The sequence below is a fragment of the Leguminivora glycinivorella genome, chromosome Z (assembly GCF_023078275.1).
Source record: "Leguminivora glycinivorella isolate SPB_JAAS2020 chromosome Z, LegGlyc_1.1, whole genome shotgun sequence".
Lineage (NCBI taxonomy): Eukaryota > Metazoa > Arthropoda > Insecta > Lepidoptera > Tortricidae > Leguminivora > Leguminivora glycinivorella.
Window position 1 is genome coordinate 9,024,994 of NC_062998.1, and position 18,095 is coordinate 9,043,088.

At 39.7% G+C, this 18,095-nt stretch overlaps 1 protein-coding gene across 1 annotated transcript in view; it reads left to right on the plus strand.

Annotated features, from left to right (window-relative positions):
• Nucleotides 1-18,095, plus strand: part of LOC125241146 (probable E3 ubiquitin-protein ligase HERC2) — a 130,440-nt gene that overhangs the window by 37,613 nt on the left and 74,732 nt on the right. Inside the window, exons 19-34 of the mRNA XM_048149481.1 lie at nucleotides 380-462; nucleotides 1,272-1,342; nucleotides 3,533-3,666; nucleotides 5,063-5,259; nucleotides 5,850-6,066; nucleotides 6,814-7,051; nucleotides 7,269-7,439; nucleotides 8,287-8,475; nucleotides 9,540-9,702; nucleotides 10,277-10,395; nucleotides 10,975-11,147; nucleotides 11,618-12,177; nucleotides 12,930-13,054; nucleotides 13,739-14,106; nucleotides 14,693-14,859; nucleotides 15,757-15,899. Of these exons, the coding sequence (XP_048005438.1) occupies nucleotides 380-462; nucleotides 1,272-1,342; nucleotides 3,533-3,666; nucleotides 5,063-5,259; nucleotides 5,850-6,066; nucleotides 6,814-7,051; nucleotides 7,269-7,439; nucleotides 8,287-8,475; nucleotides 9,540-9,702; nucleotides 10,277-10,395; nucleotides 10,975-11,147; nucleotides 11,618-12,177; nucleotides 12,930-13,054; nucleotides 13,739-14,106; nucleotides 14,693-14,859; nucleotides 15,757-15,899 (3,118 nt within the window). The remainder of the gene's footprint in view (nucleotides 1-379; nucleotides 463-1,271; nucleotides 1,343-3,532; nucleotides 3,667-5,062; nucleotides 5,260-5,849; nucleotides 6,067-6,813; nucleotides 7,052-7,268; nucleotides 7,440-8,286; nucleotides 8,476-9,539; nucleotides 9,703-10,276; nucleotides 10,396-10,974; nucleotides 11,148-11,617; nucleotides 12,178-12,929; nucleotides 13,055-13,738; nucleotides 14,107-14,692; nucleotides 14,860-15,756; nucleotides 15,900-18,095) is intronic.

Sequence of the window (18,095 nt, forward strand, 5' to 3'; positions counted from 1 at the left end):
TGCTCATTTGTATGTTTTGCCTACCAATTTGCAACAGGCGCTTGTTTTCTCGTAATACATGTAATAAATGCACATAAATTATCCATTACTTCTGCCAAGTGCGTTTTCACATTATCCGATCCGATATCGGATGTTCGGTATCGGTACCCCATTTCTTATAAAAGTGTTCATCGGTTCGGAACCGGTTTCACAAATTGTTGTAACCGTTATGAATACAGCAAGCCAATTGCTTTTTATTTTTTTACTGTCTGTTGTATTACCACCTCCCTCATCAAACAATAGTCCAGACAGTTCATTTGTAATATGTATATGAGGTAGCTGGTACCGTAAATATATTAGGCATTTTCATAAAGTAATTATTTTTGTATCATTTTTGCAGAGGTTTCGATCAAATCGACATAACAACTGGACATCGAGGCAATGGGGTCTCGCCTTGCTGTACCGAAAGTGAATGTTGCGTAGGTGAGTAATCTGCATTACAATCTATTTGGGGTGTCAAATATCTTTATTGGATATATAATTATAAATAAAAACAATAATACTAATCATAAACTAAGCCTTAATCTAAAAAAAATACCTAACTAAAGTAAAAATATTAAACTTACATAGGAGAAATTAGTGTACGCATAATATTTATTTATGTATTCAAATAAGTTACACAGCATAACAATAAAAAACCAAAGCACTGGGAAACTAAATAAAAGTATAAAAATACAAAGAAAAATAAACACGTTACAACTAAATAAGATGTTATAGGTTCATGATGCTTTTGCGTTAAGTTCAGTTCAATGCCTTATTTATTACGCATTTGATTAGGAAAAATATGTCGGTCGCGATTGGCCTTGTGGCCTTGGTCGTTTTTTCTTTGGTGTATGATATCCATTTCAGTTTAAATAAAATAATAACTTATTTACATGAACATATTTACATAACTATATAAGAAACTAAGACTAAGCTAGCTGTTAAGCTTATATCTAAATAACCTAACCACAAAATTAAAATTTTGAATAAACCCCCGACCACATAGTTAGTAGACCGATTTTCATGAAACATGGCTAAGAACACTAACTCAGCTTTCAGACAAAAAAAAACTAAATCTAGGGAGCTACGATGCCATAGACAGACACACAGACAGACAGACACGTCAAACTTATAACACCCCGTCGTTTTGCGTCGGGGTTAATAAAATAGGCCCATGAGGCATTGAACATCCTTAGTTCAGCTGGCAAAATAAAAGTAGGTATGTTATTTCATATGACTATTTGTTTCAGTATCCGACCAGTTTCAACCCAGTAAGAAATCTGCTTCCGAAAAGGCTGCGGCAGTCCCATTAATGCATTTAGTAAGTATCGAAGTGCCTACATGCCTTTTGAGTGTTGTATGGTGCTGGCATCAGAAAATAATAGCACCACCCCCGCGTATCGCTCGCAGGATCCTTGCTCACGACATCGGTGCCCGCCGCCATCATTGAATAGAATAGGCAACTAGACTCATACCGAATTTGGCACAATAAATTATTGTCCTCCGTAGTATTTGACATTAAAAAAAAAACAATATTTATGGATTCTGGGTATTAAAAGTGTATTATGACTACGTATTTTCGATTAAAAATGTGTGTAAGGTGGATGTACCACTGCTCGACAGGTTAAGGGAAAATATTTATGTGTTTCGTGATATTACGATAATTTACCCATCTATACAAAACATATCCATCTTTTTTGGGAGATGTGACCTTTAACTTTATTAAATGCAATTAGTTTCATACAGTGATAATATAAAAAAATCTCAAAATTAAATAAAACGTAAGTCAATACGCTTGTCCGAATAACTGACAGGTGTTTTTGCTGGCAGTCCTAATAGATGACATCTAAGTATGATTCAGGAAAAACAGTAAAAAACAAGTGTTTTGGGTTAAAATTTACTACAAAATTAAATAATTTAATAAAAAAAACGTATTCTGTTGATAACATTTACTTTTTACGTGTTACATTTATGTAATAAAATAGAATAAGTCGGCTCCGCATTTTGAGCAAAATAAATTATGTAATGAACTAAAATAGGATTCCCCAAAATAAAAATTGTATTCCACAGGTTCTGCAATACTTTGCCGGCTCCACTTCTTCGTCGTTTAAATCCACCTCTGTATCTGGAAGCATCACGAAGAACAGATCCAGGAAAATGTTTTGTGAAAAATGACATGTCAAGCACTACCCAAAGAAATTATACAGATTTCACTACATTTAACGAGAAAACATATCAATAAAACCGTAAAAGATATACAAAAAACTGTCTATGTGCATGTAATTTGTTTTTTTCAGTAATGTGACTTACAGAAAAATATGCTGATAATATGAAACTGTAAACGATTCGTTTTGGCTACTTTAATCGTGATATCCTGAAAAAACGGCTCGACAAACATTGGGACTTGGAAAATAACGTAACAGTCCCAATAAATGCCAGCCGTGTCGAGTTTTAGACTTGCGACGGTTTTCAGTCCTAATAAATGACACGCTTGTTTATCACAGTAACAATGAACGAAATCGACATTTAATTACTTAAATATCTTCCCGCACATTCTAGCACCAACACAATTATAGAATATGTTCACAACTTACCGTGAAAGTATTTTAAATAAGTCAGCAAATACGAGCAAAGCTTAACCAAATCGCTAAAAAAATTGAGAGATTGATTGCTCATGACAATGTCATCACATATATTATTCATTAATTGAAAAAAGTTTCTATATTTTATAATATGGCGTATGAAATGTGAAGGCTACAAACATTTCTCATCTAATAAATCTAATTGCGATGAATGTAACGGTAATCTTATCTTATTAATCGCTATTTAAACCATGGGTGACGAGTACTAGTACCGCGTCGAGCACTAGTACATCCACCTTAATTTTTTATTTAATTTGGCCACCGAAAACGCTGTCAGCGATGAAGTGACGTCATCGAATTCGAACCTTACTGCATGTCAAAACAATCACTGACATATTGAACTTTATGCCTTCATACTTAAAAAGTCGGAAAATGTTGTTTTCGAGTAGAATGACCTGATGCACAGAAAATCTATAGATTAACATGACTGTGTTGTTTTCGCCTGATTACGTAAAAGTATACTTTAAAAATATTTTTTGCTGTTTTTAAGTCATAATAAAATATGGTAATATTTATTTCGGTTAATTGGACAGTACTTAATTATATATGACAGACTTTCAAAAAGGGTCAAGTAGCCTATTTATAAACCTCTCACTTATTTGCATATTAATTAATTATTAATATGTTTAAAATTAATTTTTAATATGTTGAAAAGTTAGAGTAAGTTTTCGTAATAATAATAGGCTCGGCCACCGGTAGATTTGGTAGCTTTTTCTTTGTATGATATATATTTCAGTTTATTACCATCAGGCTTACCATCAGGCGACCTGTCTGCTCGTTTGCCTCCTATCCCATAAAAAAAAAAAAAAAAATTACAATGAATGTTACTAATTGGGTCCAACTGAAAATTATTGCACGATCTATTGCAGGTAAAACATCTAGTCAACAACACGAGCGCTCAGACGCAGATATATTTCAAGGCCGTTCTCAGCGGGGACCCTGTCGACTCGAACCGGCAGGACACTGTCAGCCCTAGCTGCGAGTTGCTTATTAGGTTCCAAAGGTGAGTAATTCCATTTGAGAAATAGGAAATGGCCAGAAACTTGAAGAATTCATGATCTGGTAATCATTTAATGAAAATACGAGTAAGATGTCGTTAGACAAATTTTAACCAGGTCATTAAGTGCTCTATTCGAAACAGCAATATTGAAATGACGAAATTCCATTATTACGCCACGCCTAACATTGTCTGGCTTACTTTTTTCTAAATGAATTATTCTGTTTTTTCAACTCCGACTGTGCATGTAGTAAATTTATATATACATGACGTAACGTGACATACGCTGTGATAGATGATATTTTGATATTCTTGATTTTAAATGCAAGCCCGTTCTAAAACATATATTTTAGGTAGTATTAAAATTTTAAAAAGTGTGAAAATCTCGAAAACCAGGCGACTTTTACTAAACCTTAAAGTCGATTTTCTGGACCAGTATAAGGTGCCCTCTTGGTGGTTAAAAGGTCGTCCATTAATTACCGGGCACCCTGTATACGAGTGCAAGCCCAGGTCCTTTAAGGCTTGCAAAATTTATTTTTTACAAAATAGCGCCTACGTGCTCTTTGGTTCAAACAACAAGCTACTTGTCATTTGAATCAACAAGTCGATTTTATAAAAACAACCTAACACATATTGTTTTAAACATACGTTTGGCTGATTCAAACGGATAAACCGCAACAAGTCGAACTTGTTAAATTCACAATGCAAATTTCTCTCAGTGTACTGTTGTTACTATTAAACTGTTATAATGTTTATAAATCCAAAAACATTATAAGTGTCAGTAACATAGATTTAGAGATATTAAGCTAGATTGAGTAGTTAAGCCAAAAAGTTCTTGTCAGACTAGCAAAAGTATGTCCATATGAGAGGGTAAAGTTGGGGCTGGTGTCCCTGTCGCACTTATTGCCACTGTCAAAATCATTTGAATGACGTCATCACTGTCATAGTTTGGGGATACCAGTCAATATTCAAAGCAACTACCAAATCTATTAAATACCCAATTAAAGGTTTTTTTAATTGCGCAAATCTTTGGTTTTATGGCTTCATAATAATGACTTACCAATTCGTTACAAGGTATTACCCTTACCTCGATTTAATACAAAAATAATTTAAGAAGTTTATAAACTTAGTTATCATACAGGTAAAAATACTACTACTATAGAATATCTTTAACACTGTCACACGTGCGAGAGGGACACCAGCCCCAACTTTGACCCTCTCATGTGGACACACTTTTGCTTGTCTGACAAGAACGCCTTTCTGCACCGGTGATAAGGTTTAATTTAGTGTGGCAAAAAAGTGTGATCTCAGTCCCTATTGAAGGTCCATGGTCAGTAGTAACACTTGTGTATTCTTATGGCCTATTTGCCCGATTTTCCACTGACTTTTCCTACCCTTCCAGACTTCTTTTCTGCGAAGCAATGTGGCTTCGAGGCGGGCGAAGCAATCGCGGCGGCGTCCGCGCAATCGTCACCGAATACATAGAAATGCTAGCCGATCAAGTGCAAGTGACGCTTGGCGAATTCACTAGAGCTGTATACAAGGCTGATAGTGCACAGTTAGAACAACTTACGGAGATTCTGGCCTCAGACATCGTTGGTAAGTTTGAAAGGTTTATTTATAACAACTAGTTGCGAAGCGCCGGTGGCCTAGCGGTAAGAGCGTGCGACTTTCGATCCGGAGGTTCCGGGTTCGAACCCCGGCTCATACCAATGAGTTTTTCGGAACTTATGTGCGAAATGTCATTTGATATTTGCCCGTCGCTTTTCGGTAAAGGAAAACATCGTGAGGAAACCGGACTAATTCCAACAAGGCTTAGTTACCCTTCGGGTTGGAACAGTGGCAGTCGCTTTCGTAAAAGTTGCCTACGCCAAATCTTGGGATTAGTTGTCAAAGCGGACCCCAGGCTCCCATGAGCCGGGCCAATGCTAGGATAACGCAAGGAGGATGATGAGTTGCGAGGCAAGTTAAGACTGTCCACTGAAAAAACTGAGATGGGATATTTCTGAGAACGAAAAAGTTTTTAAACAATATCGTACAATAAGTTACAATTAATGAAGCGAGGTGGATATCCACCTCGATTATCTCAATTAAATTCCCACGTAACATAACTCGGTGTCAAGTTGTGTGATTACAGTTATCTTTACATCAAAAGCGCAGTAACTAATGTGCTACTTTTTGTTTCTCAGGGCGAGTTGTAAGCGAGCTGGCAATATGGGTAGCGACATGCGTCGGTCGCTCGCCAAATATCCTCGCGTATGCCGCCGACGCGCTGATACGAATAGCGCGCGCGTGTGACGACGCGGCTCAGATACTGCCTTCTGCAGCTAGTTTGGAGATGGACCAGCTCGGCTGGCCGGGGCTGGTTACCAAGCTGAATCAGCAGCACAACAATGTTATACGGAAGTAAGTTTATTTATTCGTTCGAATAGAGGTATAGTCGCACACTGTAGGCTTGTGTCGTTCACGAACTATGAACTTTTAGGTATAAAATCCCATCAATGACCGAAATGAACTGAATCTTTCCGTGCTCTGAGAATCAGTCTATGCTCATTTAGTTCAGTATAGGATCGGCGAGCGCGAGCAGGTTGAATCGAGAACGAGTGTGTGACTGCGCCGACCGAGAGCGAGAGCTACTTAGCAGAGCAACACAAAAACATCAAGTTTTCATATTAAACTTCGGTTACATAGAACCTTTCGACCCGGAATGTTACTATCTGTGGACTATTCGTATCATTTTGACACTATTCGGTTCCATTCGTTCTGATCTTTCCGACCACAGTGGTCGCTGGTCTGGCTGAACTAAATGAGCAAAAGACCTAAAAGAATGAACTAGTTCATGGGAACGACTGAACGAAATCGGATCGCTATCAATGAACGAAACGGCACAAGCCTAGCTCACTACATCTTCGCTTTCACCGCCGACGTTCTAATATGTATAGGTCGTGTTCACTGTTCATGTTAACGCAGCCTGGTTAGCATGGTCTAGTCAGAAATCTGAATCAAAACAATATCACCAGGGCCATGGGTAATCACCCTGATTCACTTGGCTCTGAAGTACGTGATTCCAAATTTCTTGTTGTCCGGATCACCTACCCCCACATTTGTTAAAAAGTACAAAAATAAGGTTATTTATTTATGATATCTTTTCAGATGTGATCTCCTAAACCACACTAAAGAAGGCGGCTCTTGGATAATAGTCCGAGGTCACGTGTACGACGTAGAAACCTTCGAATGCGACAACCCTAGCACGAACGAGTTAGTGCGCAAACTCCGCGGCTGTGATGCTACGGCGGCGTTGAGTGTTGAGCCGCATGCGCTGTATCTGTCGCTAATCACGGAGAAATGTGTGGGGATGGATGCCGATCAAATACACACGCACAAGTTAGAGGTTAGTTTAGGATCGCCAGCCCTTAAAAGTCCCGTGTGACCCTAGTACGAACGAGTTGGTGTGCAAATTTCGCGGTTTCGACGCTACAGTGGCCTTAGCCGCATGCGTTGATCGTGGATAATCGATAATTCTTCGAGTGGATGCACAAATTATACAATTATTCTATTTTTGACTGTAAAACTTAATTTATGGATCTTATTTATTACTGTTCTTCCAGGAAAGCACTTCATCTCTCCGAGTTCACCATATTATGACGTCAGCAGCATTCCATATAGTGCTCAGCGTGTCGCAATGTGGGGTTCAACTAGCGCGCTCGCTGCCACAACAGCGTGCTGAGCGCGAGGCGGTGAGCTACGCCGCGCAAGTTATACTGCGAGGCGGGCTTCAGGTTAGTATTGTCACTCATGTTATTCCTTAAAGGACATATTTACCTCCTGAGTAAGCTGATGACGTCATCGTTCCACATAGTGCTCAGCGTGTCGCAATGTGGGGTACGAGGCGGGGAGCTACGCGCAAGTGATACTGCGGGCCGGGCTTCAGGTTAGTATCCTTCTACGGAAGTAAGCGGACGTTTCCGCTGTCACCTGATGACGTCATCGTTCGTATAGCGCTAGCGGTAGGACACTGTCCCGATCTGGCGATTGCGGCCCCGTTAGGTTCACATTCACACGCATTCATCACGACGCTCCAGGGGTGGAATACCGCTAAGGTGGGCTGAGACCGTGAAGAAAGCTTGTGGTTCCATGCAGATGGCAGTCCATATGGCCCTAGACCGCGTCAAGTGGAGAGAAATCACTGTTGGTCACGATCCTCAGCCATGAGGGAACGACTGAGAAGAGAAGGTTCACATTGTTACAACTTGACGTGTGCTGTAGGTAAGAAAATTACTTGATTTTTGACAACCCTAAATAGCTAAAAGGACTATTCTTTTGCGTTAGAGAAGAACTTTTTTTTTCACTTTATTTTCTGATTTGCCGTTTGTTTTTAAACATCAATAAATAAATATTGGGGACACCTTACACAGATCAACTTAGCCCCATACTAAGCAAAGCTTGTACTATGTATATAAATACATACTTATATACATAGAAAACATCCATGACTCAGGAATAAATATCTGTGCTCATCACACAAATAAATGCCCTTACCGGGATTCGAACCCAGGACCGCGGCTCAGCAGGCAGGGTCACTACCGACTGAGCCAGACCGGTCGTAATGACTAATTTCTATTACAGGAAGCTAACCCACCCAACCCATTCGAAGAAGAAAAGGCCGAAGCTCGTAGCGGATCATCAACCGGCGGTAACAGCCCAGCGGGAGACACCCCTCCCCCCGCGTATACCCCGCGTGCGCCACGCTCCGGGCCCGGCGCGGGGACTAAAGCTGACGCGTTACTACTTTCTCTAGGGGAGCCTAAACTACATGTGAGTGTTCTCTAGCTGTCCTTGTCATCTATTCGAAAAGGCCAAGGCTCGTAGCGGCTCATCTACTGGAGGCAACAGGCCCGCCGGGGACCCCCCTCCCCCCTATTGGAAATATATGTTCGAAGAAAAAAAGACCAGTGTCCGTAGAGGCTCGAAATGAGGCTCATATTATGTAACTAAAATAGAGGGCAAATTAAGTCGAAAATTGGAAAGTAGCATAAACTGCGGAGGATCACTTTGTACCAAAGAGGATCGAGTATTATAGAGAGTTACAGTCGAAGTAAAATGTGTAATCACTAATCACAGTGCATAGGCTGCCATCTCTTGACACAGGCTTGAAACTTTTGAACCTCACTTTTGACAATTTGGTCCATATTCTTATCTTGATATGTTTTGAAATGTCAAATATTAATATTAGCGCCATCTAGCTGAGCGTACCCCAAAGGTGTAATGCCATCTAGGCCACCGTACCTTTTTCTGTATGGTACGGAGGTACGATTTTTCCTTAGACTACCTGTCTATACGGAGTTACATATGTCTTTGCTTTGTACTAATCAAATCAAATCAATTCCTACGTTGTGAATAGGCTAGTTTCCTACTAGTCAAATCAGCTTCTTTTTAAGAACTGTCAAAACGATTTTGCTAATATGAAATTACTTGCTTGAAATGATTTGGTAATTAAATTACTATGAAATACTGAGGAGTGACGTCACGGTCAATTCATTTACTTTATATCTTTCTCTTTGACTTATTAAATATTAATATATTTAAACATAACTACTGTCCATATTTCTCTTATAATTATATGGTGCTTTATTTCGTGCACTGGATAAAATATTTTATTTTAAGTATAGGAAACTAGCCTATTCGAAATATATGTTCGAAGTAGAAAAGACCGATGTCCATAGAGGCTCGAAATGTGGCTCACATTATGTAACTAAAATAGAGCGTAAATTAAGTAGAAACTTGTAACGTAGGAGGATAACTTTATACTAATCAAATCAAATCAATTCCTACGTTGTGAATTTGCAGTGTAAGTGAAATATGTGTATGATATTTTTTAGGACCCCCTAGCCTTACACCTATGGTGGGCCTGCGAGCGACGTGAAGGCGCCACCCCCCACTTCCCACCAGACCACCCGCTAGAGGAGTTCCGACGGACGCTACTCGCCGCACTTCTTTACCACGCAGGGCTTAGTGAACACGCCCTCGCTATAGCTAGCGCAGGTCAGTTTTTACAGAATATAATTGTCACAACGACAGTACAGTCAACCAATTAGAACCCTAGGCCACTCTAGAACCCTGTCGTATTGACACCGTGCTTTATTTGCTATAGAAGTCCGTTTGAATTTTACTGTGAAAGGGCTCTACAGTGGCCTAGATTCAGATTGGTCGACTGTACATCTTTGGTAGGCGAGTGAAAGCGCCACCACCGGACCATTTGCTAGAGGTGTCCAGGCGAACGCTGATCGCCATACTTCTGTACCATGCCGGGCTCTCAAATTTGAAGTTTGCTATCAGAAAGACCTGCCACCTCTCTATTGACGCCTGGCGAAAAAACAATTCAAAATCGTCATCGTAATTCCCATACAATACAATTTTTGAACAATGATCCAGGACAAGTGACCTTTACTGATGCCAACAGCTCTTACGAGACGTGATAAATTAAAAATTTTCGTAACAAAATATATCACCTTGTAGATCTCGAGTTATTATAGCTTTCTTATTGGAACACGGAAACAAAATTCCTACTATATTGTGACTTTTATCGAATTTCCAATTTGTTTTTAAACGTCTACAGAAATGGACAAAGGCGAAGTGAAACTGTCTCCGGCGATGTCGGAAATAGTGAAGATTGTACAGCAGAGCAAGTGGACGCTCATGAGGACCAAACAACAGCAATCTCGTGGGTACAAAGAGGTATGCAACACTTATCCAGTTTTGTAGAGAAAACTAAATTTAACTAATAAAGTAAATATTTATTTGGGTCGATACAGACGGAATGCAGCCCAACTGTAACTTAACTAAAAATACCGGCCAAGAGCGTGTCGCCCACGGTCAGTGTAGAGTTCCGTAGTTTCCCGTATTTTTTACCCTAATTTACCCTAATAAAACAATTTTTTCCACTTTTTATTTTTGCACTTTGTCGGCGTGATTGATATACATATTGGTACCAAATTTCAGCTTTCTAGTGCTAACAACAATTGATTTAATGAAACTGCGATCAAAACACTACACATACGTATACGATTCGTCCAATTTTACGATCGTCCGCCGATTTATGATTTAGTGATTTTTTTTGTTTTCTTTTATTATAATTGTAATCTATTTCTATTTTAATTATTATTTTGACATTACCAGTGATGTAATGTTCGTTACAACTATGTTTGCATGCATTGTATTATGTTTTATCAGCAAATAAAAATTTGATTGATTGATTGATTGATTGTTATGAAACAGGGTTTCAGGAGGTTAAAATTGTATTTTTATTTCGGCCAGGTGTGCGCTGTACCCCTAGAGCGCGCTCGGTTCCTCCTCCACGAAGTCCGAGCAGCGATATCGCCCGCCGTGTCCGCGCTACAAAAACGACCGCCATCCCGCAGAGAGCCTACAGCCAAGAGAATATTCCAGAAAGTCATGAGGCTCGTCAAATCCGGCTGCTTCAATAAATGGTAACTAGTCGCTTAAGTTAGACATCACATCACACTCAGGAGCGAGCAGCGATATCGCCCATCGTATCCGCGCTACATAAACGACTGCCAAGAGAATATTCCAGAAGATGCGACTCGTCAAATCCTGCTGCTTCAATAAATGGTAACTATTAGCTCTAGTAACACATTGCGTTACATGCGGTTCTTTCAAGAGGTGCGAGCAGCGATATCGTCCGCCGTGTCCGCGCTACAAAAGAGACCGCCATCCCGCAGAGAGCCTACAGCCAAGAGAATATTCCAGAAAGTCATGGGCTCGTCAAATCGGGCTGCTTCAATAAGTGGTAATCTAACGTGTGATATGATTCAATTTTTTTATTAACTTTACAAATTTTACAGCCCTCGATACATTGCAACCTTTTAAATAATCATCATTTACCCTTTGAAACCTCCAAATTATAGTAAAATTACTATACTTAACTTTACTGTTTTAGTTTCGAAACAACGAAAGACCTGCGCAACAGACAGAACAGCCTCAGCAAGAGCATGCTTAAAGCCACCGGCAGCCTACTACAAGGCGACGCCTTACTAATAAAATCCTCCATAGCTGCCAACGCCTCCAGCAAAACCCCAGACGATCTCACTCCCAGCATACTAGAGAATTCCAAGTCTTCAGAAAAAGTCGAAAGCGCCAGCGACCCCAGTTCCAAAGAACTGGCCAATCAGCAAACCAAAACCAAAACGAAAAAAGTTTCAGACAAAGACGTGAAAAACGCCTCTAATTTCGACGGCCAACGCACGCAAAGCGATTGCAAGCTATCAGAACGAGAGGATGACGATAAAACACCTACAAACGAGATATCGATTAGCTCCATCAACGACACGGACAACTCGATACTGAAGGAATCGATGGAGAGTGGGAAACAAGTACTGTTGCTGGCTGACGATTTGAAGAACGATTTGATTATGGCTGATGAGGAGAAGGACGATGATACGTCGGAGAGAAATAAGTTTGTCAATGCTTGGGTTGCGAAGTTGGCTTGCGAAGAAAAAGGTACGCATATCATTGATTTCTGGGCGTTTTCCAAAATAAATCTCGAATATCGAATTTCACCAGATCTGGACGTGTTTGGGTTCATTCTGCTCAAAATCACGAGCTGATTCGATCCTGACGATAAAAAATGAGTCCTATTTTTTTTTCCTTTACGACGCGATTTTAGTATGAACTTACTATGAGCGTGACGTATTGGAAACTCGAATCGTATGGAAAATTTGGGACACATTTTTTTATCGTCGGGATCGAATCAGCTCGTGATTCTGAGAAGAATGAGCCTAAACACGTCCAGATCTGGCGGTTTAGCACAACTTGCGTTGTCGCGCGCGAGTCCATACACTAAACGCGACTTCAAGTATAGACTCGCGTGCGAGAGTGCCAGTTGTGCTAGACCGCCTGGTGTAATTAGATATTCGAGATTTATTTTGGAAAACGCCCTTCTATGACTAACCATGGAATTTTGCCTTGTTTAGAAAAAATAATCTTATTGGGTTTTTTTAAGGAGTGAGTCAAACCCTAGCTAGCTTTACATGATTTTTGTATACTTTTAGTGTGTTTCTCAGAGCAGAGAAATTGTAACTCGATAAAAATCGACAAGCCTAGTAAAACCGTTTGTCCTTTTCTATCATATCAGTACGTCGGAAAGGGACAAACGATTATTAGCGGCTTAAACCTAAATAAACTTTTATGAATAATTGTATTTATCAAGAAGCTCAGAATAAGAAGAAACTAAAATTATCAATTTTCCACAGACTTATCCTGGATGCTCGAGGAAGTGTCAGCGGAACAACAGAGTATAACCTCTGCTATCGTCGACTTCGTCCTCTCAGAGTCCCCCTGTGATATCGATAATCTAAAGAGAGCGCTGTATTGTCAGGTAATACTTGAAGTATTTGTAACTTAAACCCAAACTTGTATGGACATGTAATGCGAAGGGATGAAAGTCATGTCACGAGAAAGGTGTTACGAATGAATGTGGAGGGAAGTAACGGGAGAGAAGAACCGAAGAAGAGGTGGATAGACTGTGTGTGACATGATATGAAACGAAATGTTAATGTTGAGATGATGGGTGATAGAGACGTATGGAAGAGGAAGACATGCTGCGCCGACCCGAATTGACTGGGAGAAGGGCAAGAGCATGATGATAAATCCAAACTATTTTCTAATTTATTAGATAAATAAAAGTTAATCTACAAGTTCACGAAAGCTGGCAAGAATGGAATGAACAAAACTGATTGTTTGAGTGGCTGCTCCATTTTATTGGTTAATTTGTCACACATACATATTTTCATTCACTCTATCGTTCCATTCGTGCCAGGGTATGTAGCCGAATGGCACAAACGCTCACGAAACGAAACGCTCGTAGATATCTATCTCTATCGCTCTTGCGTATTGGCGCGACAGAGTCAGACTACCTTTCGACGCGTTTCGTTTTCGTTTCGCGTCGCAGAAATGCCATTCGGCTACGGCACCAGGTCTTGTGAATTGACCTGTATTTAAAATAACTTTTCTCCTATTCCTTGCCACAAGTAAGGTTTTCTAATAACGGTTACCTTTGCAGATAAAGCGAGCCGAAATAAGACTAAGCGGCTACGCGATGATCAACAAGCTCATATGCGCCGCACAAACCATGTCCGAGACAGTCAAATACGCAAGTGTGACTGGCCTCATAGGCGGCTCAGTATCCGAAACGCCACCGCATTCGCCCCTCAGACCGCACCATCCCCTGAAACCCCCTTTAGAGGGCATCGAATCTGTGATACCTTACACTAAGTACATGGTGCTGTTTGAGAAATCGAAGCTGCTTGATTATATTTTGATCGAGTTGAAGGCGAAGGTGTTGGACGGTGAGCAGAATCAGCCGCTGCCGTTGAAAATGAGCGCTAATTATGGAGCGCATGCGTTACTGAACAGGCCGGCTAGAGCGAGGTAAAATTTAAATAATTGTATTTTTTTTTTTATAAATATGAAATGTTAATAATTCGATTTAAACATTGAATACATCAGCAATTCCCGAAAAGTTTGTACATTTGGACCACGTCTCCGATTTTGTTAAAAATTGGTAGGCTGATAGAGACCATGATGCCGAGCAAGATCCACTAGGTTTCCCAAAATGTCCTAGGTAGTTTTGTTATCAGATTTCTGTCAGCCTGAACTAAAATTATTAAATCTCTACTTATATATAACTATTACTGAACTTTGGGAACATCCCAAATTAGTTTTATCGAGCCTTCACCAGCAAAGAGCTTCGTCACTTTTTCTTCAGCATTAAGCATCTCTTTCATCCTTCGACTCCATAATCAATGACAGATCATATTCAAATTTCAAACTACTTATTTATATAGTTAAAAATAAAAACGAATAAATATGATTCTTGTAATTTTGAACGTCGCATCTGTTCCAATAACACGGAAATGATTTGCTTGAATACCATTTATTGTTTGCAATCGTGTCCTAAATGTAGGTAGTTTCTTAAATGTCTGACAATCTATTATATTGCGATTTTTCTTCTCAGATTCCTTCTGGCCTTCCTAACATTCCTCGTGGAGGGTTGCCAGGGCCCCGAAATGGAGCAACTAGTCAATGGGGGCGCACTTAGCTCCTGCCTCACGCTCCTAAAGCAGATTGGCGGGGACCCGCTTCAAGCGTCGTGCTTCGTTGTTAACACTTTTAAGAGCAAAGGTAAACAGATTGCGACAGCCTTTTGTTTTTCTGCAGATATTTATATACATATTTATTTCAAATATTTTACACGGCATCACAGCATAAGCCATACTCCGAATAATTAAACTAATAACAACAATAGGCTAGTTTCCTATACTTATAATAATATATCTTATGCAATGCACGAAATAAAGCACCACATGGTTAGACGAAAAATATGGACAATAGTTATTTTTAATCATCATTTCTATTTAATAAGTCAAAGAGAAAGATATAAAGTAAATTAATTGACCGTGACGTCACTCCTCAGTATTTAATAGTAAATATTAGCAAGAAAAGAAGCTAATTTGACTAGTAGGAAACTAGCCTATTATTACAGAATATGAATTATACAAGTAATGTAAAATAAAAATCACAAAGTTAATAAATAAACAAAACAGACAATTTACGTGTAAGTGCTGGGAAGCCTATCGTCCATCTTCTCACAAAACCTCAGACACTCTCGGCACACATTCGCCCATCTCCATGCAAACAAGTCATACTCCGATGCTGATGTCAAGAGTGCATTAAGCAGCGATAATGCGCGAAGTAAAGGCGAGTTTCTGTGGGATATTGTGAGCGCTGCTGGTACGGCCATCAGTGGGCGTGTCCGCGATATATACCGCGCACTATAATCACACATACCATAAAGTAACTTATACACATGCTTTGAACAGTTTTGTTAAAGACAGTTTGTTTACAGAACGTGTACAGTGAACCACGTTCGACGTGTCGCTTCCCTGACAACAAAAGGGCAACCCGTCGAACATGTTTCATGGTAGGCCTTCCGTATTGCGCTGGAGGCGCCCTCTGGGCAGAGTTTTGTGTATTATGTACTGTACAGTGAAATTAATAGGAGTTAACTTTAATTTTCAGCTACAGAACGGCTACTAATATTCGAAGACGAGCGTTTAGGCGCCCGCGCTCGCGGCGCCTCTCTAACAGGGCCTGAGCTGGCGTCTCTCATGAAGATCGGAACCAGAGTCGTCCGCGGCAAGGACTGGAAGTGGGGCGACCAGGTTAGTGTAACTTTCAGACGCTAGTTTAGAGACAGAGAAGCTAAAAAATCCTGGACACGACACCAAAATAAGTTCTATTAGATTAATGAGTGATCTAAGACCAATAGTCCACTATCATATGTTTATCATAGAAAAGGCAACATGCCGTCCTTTTTTCACGTTGGAGAAAAAGGGAGTCATACAGACCTATTAAAAAAAAAAACATTTATTTCAGACCTTGAGCCCATATTAAAATACAACACATAACACAAATTAAACTAATATGAAATGTAAAATTAAAATTAAATTAAATTAGATGTGAAATTAAATTAGTAGAAAAATGAAAACAAAGTAAACGAAAAATCATATTCCCTATGATCATATTTTTATGATAAACATATGATAGTGGACTATCGGCCTAAATAATAACCTAAATTGTTAACGGACGGTATTCGTTGGTTCGTTGGAACGACGACATCCGGAAAATGGCGGGTCACAATCACAACTGGGTGAGACTCAGGACCGGAAGAAGTGGCGTATACAAGAAGAGAGGTCTATGCTCATTGCTCAGCAGTAGGCGCTGATAAAGAGCTGATATGTATGTATGTATGTATGTATAAACTCTTTATTGTACAAAACACAAAACACAAATATGACACAGGATAGACAGTACAAAGGCGAACTTATCCCTTTAAGGGATTTCTTCCAGCTAACCTTTGAGTAGGTGAAATGTGATGAAGAATGGTAGACAAATATAGCACTTAGTACAACAGTTTATAGGAAAGCCCATAAAAATATAAAAGAGACTAAAACAAAAAATAATAAAATAAAATTGGAATAAAAGGTACATCAAATATAAAGAATATATAACAGTATATATAGTAAATAAATATATATTTATATATAGTATCTATAACTAGTCACAAACAAGTCATCCATGTTCCGATAGCCACAGCTTTTTTAACTGCCCCTTGAGCGAGGCAACGGACTGCGATTTCCTTAAGGACGGAAGCAACTCATTCCAAAGTTGAACCGCTCGCACTGCAAAAGATTTACTATACGCACGGGATTTATGATGAGGTGATATGATGATGAATCCATACTGTATTATAAATGGGAAAATGTGTGTCTGTTTGTTTGTCCGTCTTTCATGGCAATTTTTTCCTGCACCTACTTGATCTTTTGGTTTAGCCCGTGGTTGACTGGTAGAGAATGCCATCTGGCATAAAGTTCGCCATTTGTATTTTTAAATAAATAAAATAAAAAACGGAGCGACGAATTGACGTGATATTTTAAGTGGAGATAGTTGAAGGGATTGACAGTGACATAGGCTACTTTTTTTTCCTTTTAACTAACCTCACACTTCCCTATAGGTGGATTTTTGTATGTAGCATTCCGCAATTTTCGAATTTAACGCGAGCGTAGCCGCGGGCAAAAGCTAGTAGTGTTATAATTATCTCTACGTCACACCTCGGACACTGGCGATCAAATATATGAAAGAGGTGCGTTCCTAGCACACAGTATAAGCTCGTGTAGGCGAACGCGTACTATGCTTGTATGAGTGAAATATGACAGGTCGACTGTTCGTGTTTTTGACAGAAAGTAACCGAGAGGGGGTGGGCGGCAATTTCAGCGGGGAACGGGAGTGGCCATACTGTACGATAGTACTCTTTATTATACTGTGTCTACGTGCGATAGATGTCTAATAGACTCAAAACTATAATTGAAGGAGATCCGAGGCTAACGAGTCGTACTCTTGCTACCGAGTTAGGCTGCTCTCATGTCACCATAGAAACACATTTACACGAGTTGGGAAAAAACTACAAATACAGTGTTTGGATACCGCACGAACTTGATAGAGATCAACTAAACCGCCGTGCCGATATCTGCATACAACTTCTGCCTTTTCGCCGCACATTCAACTGGTTGGACCATCTTATCACTGGAGATGAAAAATGGGTCTTATATATAAATCACACACGCAAACGTCAGTGGCTAGCTCCAAACGAAAAAGGAATAGAGGCACCAAAAACAGAGCCTCACCCGAAAAAAGTTATGCTGTCCGTTTGGTGGGATATTCATGGTATTATTCACTGGGAACTCCTACCAAGTGGAATGACTGTTACCGCATCAGTATACTGTAATCAGCTTGAAAATTTAAACCAAAAAATCTGTCAGAATCGTCCACAGCATGCTAAAGTTTTTTTCTTACACGAC